The 12,679-nt window shown below is 39.7% G+C and overlaps 1 protein-coding gene across 1 annotated transcript in view; it reads left to right on the forward strand.

Moving 5' to 3' along the window:
• LGR5 (leucine-rich repeat containing G protein-coupled receptor 5) overlaps nt 1–12,679 on the forward strand; it is a 52,203-nt gene that overhangs the window by 21,927 nt on the left and 17,597 nt on the right. The window contains exons 4-6 of the mRNA XM_008945598.1: nt 5,548–5,763; nt 8,503–8,574; nt 11,155–11,223. Of these exons, the coding sequence (XP_008943846.1) occupies nt 5,548–5,763; nt 8,503–8,574; nt 11,155–11,223 (357 nt within the window). The remainder of the gene's footprint in view (nt 1–5,547; nt 5,764–8,502; nt 8,575–11,154; nt 11,224–12,679) is intronic.

Genomic DNA, 12,679 nt, shown 5'->3' on the forward strand with positions numbered 1-12,679 from the left:
AATAGTATCAATGAAATTTTGTTCAGATTTCCTAAAAGAATTTGTAAACTGCTTAAATTTTATTTTTAAGATATTTTGGTATTTGTGATACACCTGATGGTGATACCAAGTTTTACATAAAAGGCTGTATAGAAATCAACTTGGATGTTCTTAATAATTGCCTGGCTGTAACAGGTCAGCAAATGGATTTTTCATATTCTCCCTACCCCTCAATATATTTGACACTTCAAGAGAGGTTTCTGTTCTTGAGTCTTATGGGCATAGAGTTCTGAAATGCTTCCAGTTCAGGCTTGAAATTAAAAAGACTTTTTTCAGAAATGTTAACTTCAAACATTTTTTTTCCTGTTTGCTGCTTGTATTAATAATACTGATTTTTAGTTTAAAAGACAAACCAACTTTGATGAAATCAAAGAGAACTGAACCAAGAAAACAGTTTTCATGAAAAGTCAGTAGCTTCAGTTGTGGTTTTCCGTGTCACACCACATGATAATGAAGCCTACAGAAGGTGTTATCCTTCTTAGGAAACCAGGTACCTCAGCAAGTACCCACAAACTCCCTCAGGAGGAATTTCCCACAGTGTAAATCAAGGTTGTGTGTACGCATGCAGCTGTCTGTACACATATGCAAAGGTGCCTCAAGACTCACCACTGCAGTCTTCTTATTTTCTTGCATGTCTTAACCATCTGAGCTACTAGAGCCCTGGAGTGCACTTGATACTAGAAGAGTGAAACATGGAGCGCTAGTACAATATCAGACCACCTCACAGTCACAGACACTTTTCTAGCTTTATAAGCAGCTGGGAGGAAGAAAGAGATGAAAGGTTTCTTAAAATGCATGTGCTGCTATTTTTTTGGGGGGGAATGCAATCCCAATCCCTCAACAAACTGTAGGGGCGGTTGCTTTCAAAGGGGTGTGCAAACAGGCTGAACTGTATCAGCAATTCCAGACCACTAGCTGATGTTTGCTTTTGTCCAGTAGAATCTGCTAGGCACCTGACTCCTCTGTCTTCTGAGTAATCTGAAAAGAGTTTTTTATCGCATTTGTAAAAGACAGACAAATTTCTAAGCTCAGAGTTGCTTACCAAAAATCACCCTGCATGGCTGAAACCCACCAAGATGTCCATCACACACAGAAGGAGGACAAGAAGCTGCTGTTGGAGTGGTTAACAGTACAGGGGCTCACAGTAGATTTCCAAAGGAGATCTTCCTGGGCACCATACAGTGGTAGACTGTGGCTACAGACAGCCTAGCAAAGCAAACAGTGCTTTAGAGTGCTCCCAGGCACAGGCCATGACTGTCTGTCCTGCTGCACTGCTGACAGGGTCCTTGACAAACTTTTGACCCATGCCCAGTAACATTTGCCTGAACTGTTCCCAGGGCCACCTGGCAGTTGACATGCCTCTGGGACCGTCCCCAGTAGGCACCCAGCGAGCAGCCACCTCGGCTGGGGTCTGGGAGAGGTCACCAGTGCAACATGGGCCACACCAAGCTGCTTGGCAGCAGGACCTGGGAGCGTTGCCAGCCATACCAAAGGCGCCGGTCTAGCTGGGGACTCCTGATCCGAGTCTGCAGCCTGACTCCTGGGATAACCCTACAACTCCCGCTGGCGGCCGCTTTTCCCCATCTGTGGGGACTGAGGATATCCAGTGTCAGAGCCAATCTCCATATAAACGTAGCACTGCAATAGGCTGTTTGTGCTTTTTGCAGTGTTCTAGCATCTTGGCCCACCGTCTTGGATGCAGATTTACCAAGACACCAGAGCAGCGTGTTTGGCTATGAAGAGAAACACTAAGGACTGAAAATCCCAGAGCTGCAGAGACCTCCTCATGTAAAACTGAGCAGAGGGACAGAAACAAATGCTCCTAAACTGTGACTCGTGACTTTTGTTTTTTGGTCTTGCTGTTGCCACACAGGGTGCTTTGTATCAGTCTGGTAGAAGCCCGTACAAGGCCAGAGCTGAATGCGAGCTGTGGGAACTGGTGTGTTCTAATTAAGCTTTTACAATAGTTGCAGCATTTTCCCCTGTGGACTGAAGGGGATATCCTGCGTAAGGGGCCATGTTTGAAAAACATGGCTCACAATAGCCAGCTATATTTTCATTACATCCTCTTTTCACAGCCAGTTTCAATGTCACTTGCCATTACTTAAACGAGGCTTTAGTCAAACTCATGTGCAGAAACCCTTGAGAGGGTCCATGTCACTGCACGCTAGCAAAGATGGTGGGACTTCAGGTAACCCCGTCCTGCCTGTTACAGCCTCCCTAGACAGTCCGTGTCCCCGGCCTCTGTCCATCGTTGCTTCATACCTTGTGGTGAGGCTTGGCTGTGGCTCCCTGAGTAACAAAGCCAGGTCAGGAGAAAAGGAAGGTGGTAGGAGAGGGAGGATTGAATCCCTTCTTTCTCCCCTACCTGTTACATGTAGCCCCTTTTCAGTTGGGTTTACCTCTCCTGTTTTCAACTTAAATGTCAGAAGAAACTTTTTGTATCTGACTTCTTTATCTGTCTTTGTGGCTCTCCTCCAGTCCCTTCACTGTATTCAGGCCTTCATCCATTGCAAGAAGGGGCAATCCATGTAATATTAAATAAAAATTCTCCCTCCTTTCAGAGGGGAGAATGATCTGGGAGAAATCTTCCCAATCCCATATCTAGCATTTGATTTAATGCTTAATGAATGAGCAAGACACTCCAACAAGACAATAAAGAATTTCTTGATCACAGGGTGCATCCAGGTTGTAGCTGGACTTGGTCATGAGAGAAGACTCAGAAAAAGGAATAAAAAAAAAATGTATTCCCTTATAAACCTACTTGTGGTATAAAACTAAGTATCCAGTCACATTGAATTGATAAAAAAATGCAACTCAAATATTTTTCAAACATTTACCTTCATCTGGCTTAGAGTACAAATAAATGAGTCCTGTTTACAATTCCGTATGAATAATATCTTTTCATAATTCTTGCACATGGTTGTGGCATTCACAGTATGCCACAGGAAGCACCAGTGGGATACAGTCCACATAGCTCAAGCATTTACTTTGAAAGGTTTGGACATTTTAAGTGAGCTTATGGTGAATTTCATACTGGCTGCTTTATTTACATGCTGCCTATCAGAAGAGATCAAGCATTTCTGGTTCCCTAAATTGGCTCTCTGTGGAATATAATAGCAGCTTTCAAACTCACCACATGTTATCTATATATTTCAAATTATAAATAGGGTCATGTTTGTGAGTTAATGGGTTTATTTCTGGAAGTGCCAAAACTTTGATCAACACGTGTAAAACAATTGGCTGAAAACGGTGATTTTGATCAATGCTTTATACATCAGTATGCATTACCTACAGTATGACAGGAAACATAACCACTGCTGAAACCTTTTAAGAGCTGCAAGAGGGAAAACGGTGCTTGGAAATTTTAAAAAGATTAGATAACAAAAGAGCACTTGAGGCAGTACTTCTTACGAGCACTTGCAGGATATATAATACAGTTATAGGACCTGCAGTACAAGTCATTGTAGCTTCTTGATTTCTTCCAAGCTTTTTTTAAACAGGAATTCAGCTACCTAGAATTGAATTGCTCTTACAGCAGTCCTGTTTCTCACTCTGTGTTGTACATTTTGTTTACATAGCCAGTGGTGGATTTATATTTTGTAACTTCATCTATAAAACAAGTCAGTTCCTTGATTCACTCCCAAACACTGGTAGGATAAAATTCCTGGTCTCACTGACAACAGCAGAAATGCTGCTATTTCAGCCACAGGATCACATATGAACGACTGGCTCTTGGCTTCACCACACAGCCAGGCATCCTGTGAGTAACTCCCGTGGAGTCAACAGGGACATCAGAGCTGCACAGGCAGGCTTCGTAAGGAACAAGATGTTGACTGTAATACAGTAACGCATTTAGTTTGAATAAAGCCTCCATTCTTTAATCAGTGTAACTGTCAAACTAAGGCAACCGTAACTTCGTAGTTTACATACCAGCATCACCCAGGGAAGAAATTTACTTCTGACTGAACACAAAGAAACTTCATCTACCCATTCAAATTACACCTTATTTGAAAACACAGGCGTAGCATGGTTGTTGCCTGGGGAGTGGGGGAGGTACAGCATGAGTATTTCTAAACATTTCCAGCCTCACCCATTTGTTGACAGACCCTTGAGTTATTTTGGAAGTTCTGTCTCTGCTGCCTGCCATGTCAGTTATTATATTGAAAATTTAATTGTACAAGGGCTTTGACACTGAACTTCATAAATTTGTTCCAACTGACCTTGTCTCAGTTATTTGCCAGCCTGGCACAGAGCCCTAGCAGTCATTATTTGTTTTCATGCAGTAGGTAAGAGCAGTGTGGAGCAGGAGGTAGAATGGACTTGACATTTTACATGACTGAAAACGAGGAAGCAGCTTTAAATAAAGAGATTAGTATGCCTGCCACAAAGAGTATTGCTTTTCTCTCAGACAGATTCTCTCAGAGTTTAGGTTGTACAGAGTTACTTCTTTGTACCCTGGGTGTGGCTGTTTGTTCTGCAGTGTTTCCAAACATTTATTTAAATTTATTTCTGTTTCACCATTCAGTTAATTACTCTTCTGTACAGACATGGTCAAGAAAAGTTTTAGAGCGTGGCTTTCATGTTCTGAATGAGGTACAAGTCACTGCAGCACATTAAAAGCAGAAAAAGTGTATCAGAGTTTCAGGAATCTGAAGCACTTTTAAGTCTTTCTGCAAAAACATCACAATGGGAAAGCAAAACAGAGCAAAGGAAAAAGTCAATGAATATATGACATCATATTTCTAGCACCACATCTGCAGAAAGTTCAGTAAATTTAATCCATATTTACACAAGTGTGAGAGCAAGATATCACCTGCAGACCCTGAAGAGGTACGATGTACTACTGAACTCCCTCTATTGGCTCTGCAGCAACTGAAGTGTATTTAATAACTTCTTTTTTAAAATAAATACATCGCAATAGTAACACTAATCTCTATTTAAAAAAAATTTTTCTCCAAACAATTTGCTCTAAACAGTGTAAGCTTCGATGCTTATTGGAATAAGCAATATTTAAGAAAAGACAAAATGGGAACAGAGATTCAGAAGTGAGTTTTATTTTGGGGTCTTAGAATTGGTGTCTAATGTGTGGAAATCTAAATCATCTTGCAGCTCAGTGATTTAAGGTTCTGAAAGAATCTCTGGCTGATTTTCTTGCACATTTTTATTCCGTATTTTCAAATAACTTGGAAACAAATTCATACCCAGTCTGTAGAGGGACTCTGTTCAAAAATGATCAATGTGTCCTCTCAGTAAGTGGATGGCTCCAAAGGAGAGCTTTCTGTGGAGAGCTAGCTGCTGAGGAGACTTGTAAACATGATGTGAGGTCTCAGGAGTGAGGCTGCAAACAAGATGGAAATGTAGAATCTCCAGGAAATGTACCATGGATGTGGCAACCCATGTCCATCCTTTGGGGTTGTGTTCTTGGTGATAACGTCTGATTGCCATTGTGTAAGTCCACTGTTCTGTTATCAGAGTCAATTTTCTCATATTTTTTTTTTCTCCTAGACGTCTGGATGCCAACCACATCAACTATGTGCCTCCCAACTGCTTCAATGGCTTGGTCTCCCTTAGACACCTGTGGCTAGACGATAACTCTTTGACAGAAATTCCTGTCCAAGCTTTTAGGAGTTTACCAGCACTTCAGGCAATGACACTGGCACTGAATAAAATTCATTACATACCAGACTATGCTTTTGGAAACCTCTCTAGTTTGGTAGTCCTGTAAGTTTTATTGATTGCTTTTTAGACACAATCTCAATTTCTTTACAGGGCTTTTGTGCTAAATTACTTGAAGATACAATGTTTAATTTAGGTTTGGCTTGAGACAACCTTTGATAATGAAATACTCCCCTAATCACTCCCCGATTGGCAACTAATAGGTAAATAGGTATATACACGGATTAATTAAACATCTGTTTTATCTTACAGTCTTAAATTGATATCTTGAGGCTATAAATCTACAGTATCCTTTCAACATTTGCACTAGACTCTAGTGATATTCCTTTACCAAGAGGTTAACTTCATTTGTTGCAGGAAATGGTCTTTTTACAATATAAATTTTCTGGATTATAGATAAACTACAAACCAGAATTTTAAAAAAATACCTTGGAGAAGCAGATATTCTGTATCTTATTACAGCTAAACTAGCATTTGCTGAATCACTTGTTTTGATCTAGATTAAAGTTTCCATCTCCAGTAAAGAACTGTGTAAGGGAATTAAAAAATGACGCTATGTGGTTGACAGAACAAACAGGAAGACATGAACTGTGTGCCTTCTAAGACTCTAAGGCTGAATGAGGGAAGATTAGAAACAGTAGATGTACTAAAAGCTTTCTGATGACTTGGAACGAGTGCTGTCCAGTAGAAAAAGTCTGTGTTCTCCTTCACAGAAAATATGTGTAATTTTGTGTTTTGTTATCTTCACATACCAGTTCAACTAAATGAAACAGGTGTAGCTCGCACCAAAATCTGGAAGGTATGCTGTGGAGCACAGTTTCAGGTTTTTATCTTCTAGGAATGTGCCAAGTGAAAAACATTCTCAACTGACTTAGGAGTGGAGAAGTTATTTCAGCATACTTTGGGAAATGATAGCATTATTTAAAAAAGAATAATATATTCAAGCTTTACAAGCTGTCTGAAACCAGTCTGTAAGACGCTTAGCATATTTTAGCATATTCTAGCCCCAGTGTAGGCATTGAACCTGGCACATGCCAAGGTTCTTTAATGGTAGTTAGAATCACTGTCTCTGCCTAGTGCTTAATATATTCACATAAGCATATAGGGCACCAAAAATGGAGGGTAACAGCTGCCTTGTGCCACAAAATCTTTGCCTTCTGTTTACAGTAAGTATCCCATTCAAATTAAAGAGTGGATGGACTTGCTACTTGACTGAGCTTTTAGACTTGCCTCAGTAATGCTAAAGACCAGAGACTGTCCTGTTGTTCTCTAGATCACTGCCAGAAACAGTGATAAGAAGACAGTTAAGAAATGCAGCGGAAAATTATTTCTTTTCATACCCTGATTGCTTCTGCTCATTTACGTTTCCTTATTTTAGATCTTTCTTGCTTATTTCTCATCTTCTGGGCTTTATATTGATTAATAACTGAGTCATTCCTCATGATCTGCAACATCTGATATTTCTGGCCCATCAAAATCTCTGTGTGTGGTTCTGCTTTCTCTTGTTTGCTGCTTTATACAGTCTGGCAAATTTTCAACTCAGTGCAAAAATGCATGGTAAATTGGAGGAGTTTTGAAGCTCTGTCATTAAAGATCCAATCATAATTGGAGTTTAGAGATACACTCTTCATGCTGACTAAATCATTAAAGATTAGTGTAATCATTTAAAAAAAAAAAAAAAAAAAGTTCATTAGATTTCTTCCAAGGAAAGGAAAAACCTGGAGAACATTTGCACTTTGCCATCAGAATCCCTGACTTTTATAGGCAGGTAGGCTCAATTTCTGTAGGTTCCGCAGAACATTCAGAGAGCCTGTGATCTTTAATATTATTTTCAGAGCAGAATGAAGCATTGAAGGGAAACTGCCTGGCAGCCCTTCATTCATAGTTCTTTTTTACTTTTAAAGTGCTACTCCCACAGTTTCTCGCCACTGTAGAGGTAGGGTGTTAAGAATAAAATAAAAAAGAAAAATCTACTGGGGAAAAAGGCATCCTTTTTAAAATAACGTGAGGTGGCTCCAAGTTGTATCAACTCACTTTTATGAGCTTCACACAGTGTGGGTTTTTTCCATGCCAGTCTAAAACATTTAGAAGCAGGCAGCACTCTGAGCCTTTGGGGCAGGGATTGGTTGAAATGTAGAGTAAAATTACTTTCAACTGCTAAACATTTGAAAAAGTAGTTTTGGGTTTTTATAGATTCAAAGGAAAGCAAGTTACAGCACTTTTAAAATTGGCTAGTTTTCTTACCTGTGTGAAGGTAAGAAAACCTTTTTGTCATATGGCTTTGTGTCTTTCATTCTGCAAGCCTGGTGCCCCTTTCCTGTGTGCCATGTTGTCCATCTCCTCATCTGCTCCTCCGCTTGTGCTGTACCCTTTAACACCCTCTGAAACTACATCTTCCATACACCTCACACCCCACACACAGTTTTTAAGAGCAGTTATTAACATGTTAATTAACCACCACTGAGAATATGTCTAATTTCTCAGTATATAATATTCATCCCCCAACCTGGAACTCCAGGGTATACCCTTTATAAACATTCTAGGTGGTTTTAAAGCAAATCCTTTCTATTAAACCAGATAGAAGCGTGGATGGGTGGGAGGATATCTGGAGAAAGCAGAGGGTGGTGGAGATGCCTTCTATACATGCTCTTGCAAACCATGACTTGCATGTAATCAGTGCATGCCTGAAAATATGTTTCCTTTGATTTAACCATCAAAATGTTTTGCTTAAGTCTGCTGTGTGCAGTGTGCTTTCCTGACTGTGTGCTTAATGTTCCCCTGCAGACATCTCCATAACAATAGAATCTACTCCCTGGGAAAGAAATGCTTTGATGGGCTCCACAGCCTAGAGACTTTGTGAGTTGACCTCTTATTTGTTTCCTTTTTTTTTCCGAGTGTTTTCATTAATATTCTGGAAGAATAAAAATAGCCTAAAAGCAAAATGTGGGTTTTGGGTTGCCTAATCGCTACAGGATCTAAGTGATGGTTTACAGTGACTCTATGTAGCAAATGCTATTTTTGACTATGAAATTAGTTTGCCTTTTTAATAAGCATTGTCAGCTGGGAATTAGTTTGAAGGACAGCTGAAAACTGTACTGAGCATTGAAAAAGAAGTGGCTGCTCATGTTTGCCTAGTTCAGCAGTATTTATTTGTCTTGTTTAATCAATAAAGCTAAGAGCTACTTTGGGAAATTGTCACAATGAAAAGCTTTAACAGTAAGAAACTGTCTTGTCATAGAAGGTTATAAAATTAGATTAATTTTTTTTAATCAATGGAAAAAGCAAAAGTGCCAGGTGGCCAAATTATTCATGTGTTTCACAAGGAGGGAAGAGGAGTTTGTCAGTTATATCCAAGTTTTTGTCTTTAAAGAGCTCTGATAAAGAATAGCACTAGTAAAGACTGAAATTTCTTTACGTTTTCACCATAGTTCTGTTCAGACCAACTCAAATTTTTTGAGTTTTCTAGCAAAAAATAATGGTATAGAAAAATCCCAAACTAAGGCAGTGCAGATCCTTGTCAAAAAGTATTCCTCTGTAATTAATCAGATGAAGATGTTGTCTGCTAGAGTAGCCCACAGACCCCAAAAGTGCTACAGGGACAGTACAACTTTGCTTATCCTTCCCCCTGGCACCTGCCACAGTCAGCTACATAATTTTCAGAGATTTTAGGTATTTCACCCCACCAGGAGAGAGGCTGAAAGGCCTGCTGTGAGAAACAAACAGACAAAGTTTCAAACACAAATAATGCTAGCCTAAAGGTGACTATTTGCTTTCTCATCCACAGAACTATTTACTGCGCATGATCACATTTCATTAAGATCAGAAAGCAAGAAGTACAGGGCTTTCTTTTTTTATCACTAGTTCTGATTACATTGGTCTTTTGCCACTGCATTGCAATTTTCCAGTTTTGACTTTTAGCTGACTGTGAGTTGAGAGGAAGTCCCTCAGTGTAGCACCGGAAAGGGGGACAGGAAAGGGAGAAGGAAAATGTAATTCTTTGTTATGTTTTTTTAAGTGAGATTCATATGGCACTTCGTCAAAAATGGGGAAAAACAGAACAATGGAGTAAGTAATTGCAAAGCCAGGCCCAACCACCTGGCATGAGCGAGGTGAGAACACAGAGGGCAGTTAGGAACAGGGGGGTAAGTGTAGGTGCAGCCACTTCACTGCAACAGGAGAATGCAGCACTCGCCTCAAGCCTAGTAATTGCACACCGCATAGACCAGTTTCCAGGTTGTTCCAAGATAATCTAAAGAGATCTCAGTGTAAATGATGGACACCAGCTTTAAGACCATTTGTTTGCATTGACGCATGGGTCTGGAAATCCCATATCACTGGAGGGCAAAACCAAACCGTACATGCCTGTAATCTTGTTTTGTCAATAAGGAGGAGAGAGATTTACAAGCAGGAAGGAAAGCCTTGTTGAGTTCAGACAGCAGTTTCCTGCCTGCATTACTTCAGCCTGATACTATTTCAATTTCAATCTATTCTAAATGGTGATTTGTGATATGCCTGTTCAAAAAGGCTTTTGCTCAAGTTTTTCAGACCGTAATCTTCACAGAGCAGTGCCAGAGAGCATCACAGTAAACTGGCATATCTCACTTTTGGTTTCAGGCATCTCCAGAATGCTAAAGGGACACATGCTGAGGGCAGAAGTAGGCTTATAGTCCATTCAGCCTACCAGAATAAAGTCTAATTACCACTGCAGCATGAGCAGTTCTTAAAGCAGAGGTCACTATCCTAGCTGAACTATCATTTTGACACCTTGTGTGGTTAGAAAGAATCTCTGTACAAATATTGACAAATCTTAAAGATTGCAATACAGTTAATGGCAATGTTGCACTTACTGTATGTTTTCCCACTTGCTTTAGCCAGAGGAAGATTTCCCCCAATTGTTTTCACCCTCCAGACTCCAGTATCTCTTATTTGTATCACTTAACCATTAGGAAAGAATATCTTGAGAGATTTTTTTCATCAATGAAAAAAAAAAAAAAGGCTAATACAACTAGTCAGAGGCAAATGAAACCTTTATAGTGAGATGCATGAGCCACGTAAAATGTAGCTCAGCCGTACAAAGTTGTTGAATATTCTGTCTGAAAGACTTTTTTTTCCTGTTAAGGCTTTCAGTAAGGAAAAGGATGGGCAATTTACAAAACAGCAAACCCTTTAGTAGTATCTGAATCCACTTATGTCTTCTTTATTGCAGAATAGCTAAGATATAACTAAAAATAGGATGCTGATAAAAATTAGAAATTATAATGTGCCCTAAATAGAGTTTGTTGGAAAAAAAGCCATACACTTTTGAGGATTTCCTGGCTTTTGGCTGTGTGTATTTATTCAATGCATGGAAGATGATATTTCATTACAAATGCCAACAATTCTATGTTATCCATAATGCAGTGCGTAACCTAAATAACAAAACCTATTTTAACACAGAGATTTAAATTACAACAGTCTGGACGAGTTCCCCACTGCTATCAGGACACTAACAAACCTAAAAGAACTGTAAGTACAGAGCTTATATTAGGAAGGAGGATGTTTTGTCTAGTATGTGATTATTTTTTTTTAATGCTGATGATTTTATCAGTAATCTTTAAAAACTGATATCCTAGGAAAAACTAATAAACATGCCAACATGCATAAAAGTTCATTTTCAGCATTCAGTTTAGAGTATTCAAGTTCTGACAACTGTTACTTGTATACTGAATTGTTCAGGTTTTTTTCCAGGAACTTCATCCCTAGAGTACAATAAATAATAAACAAAATCAATTCACTTTGAGTCTGACACACAACAGTTGGATTTTGGAAACAATCCAATATAATGTCTTCTAATCTAAGAAGGAGAAAGCATGGCACCCTTATTGGTCCATCTGGTTTAAATGTCTGTACCTTCTTCCCTTCTTCCCCACATTAAATCAAAGCAATTTCTTTTCAATATAAACAGTCCTTTGTAGTGCTGTAAATAAAACACTTCTGGATGCACGGACGTAGTCTGCGTTTAAAAAAATCAACAATGAAAACAGCCAACTTTATTGTAAGAAATAGCTGAATTACAAAAATTGATTGAAATCATTTTCACGAGTCATACCCACAATGCCCACATCAAAGCCTATGCTCAGAATTCTTTCCATTTGAATTATTTACTGTGTTAGTAGTACCACCAGCATAGATTTTTGGAAAAAAAAAAAAAAAAATGTAATCATATACTAGTTGGACATGATTGTACCCCTGCTACATTACAGACTGATCTTAAAGCCACTTTAAATAGCAACCTGGGACTTTTCCAAAGCAAGGATCCCCAAGCAGTGTTGACTCCAGCTCAGCACCTCCAGTGTTGGCAGAGTGCAGATATGAAGGAAGGAATGAGGCTATGATTTCCTCAGCCCAACTATTCTCAGCTGTTGTTCCATCATCTGTTGGCTAAAACAATTAGTGTGCAGTCCAGTAGCCTTGAAGGATTGCCTTTCTGCTGACCTCTGGAGTCAGTAGCCAAACATGGTTAACCCACGTTTGCAGTAAAAACACCTTGCTCAGTCCAGCAAAGTGTCTGATGTGCTTGAGTTTACTTACTGGCCCTCATAGGACTTCACCTCCAAGTATCAAACATTGTTTCAGATAAGCTCCTAGGTGCAAGAAAACTTTGGATTGTGAAGTTCCAACCTGACATTCCAAATCCATTACAGTCCATGAGATCATGTGCTTCAGTGCTTAATTTGGGCCCTGGAAGCTGATCTCATAAGCATGAGATGTCTCCCATGAAGTGATATGCACCTGGCAGTTGTCACCCACGTGGGAGCTCAGGCCCACAGAGGTTCAGCTCATTACAGGGCCACCTTAGTAAGGGCGTTTCTGGGTGGGATCTCCTTTCTCTCTCAGAATTTGTGCCTGGGCTCAAAACACAGACTGTGGCCTTTTGGCTACAGCTTGGAGGCATCCAGGACAGCCAGTCAGAGCTGGAGAT

This window comes from Merops nubicus, unplaced genomic scaffold (genome assembly GCF_000691845.1).
Source record: "Merops nubicus isolate BGI_N331 unplaced genomic scaffold, ASM69184v1 scaffold10858, whole genome shotgun sequence".
NCBI lineage: Eukaryota > Metazoa > Chordata > Aves > Coraciiformes > Meropidae > Merops > Merops nubicus.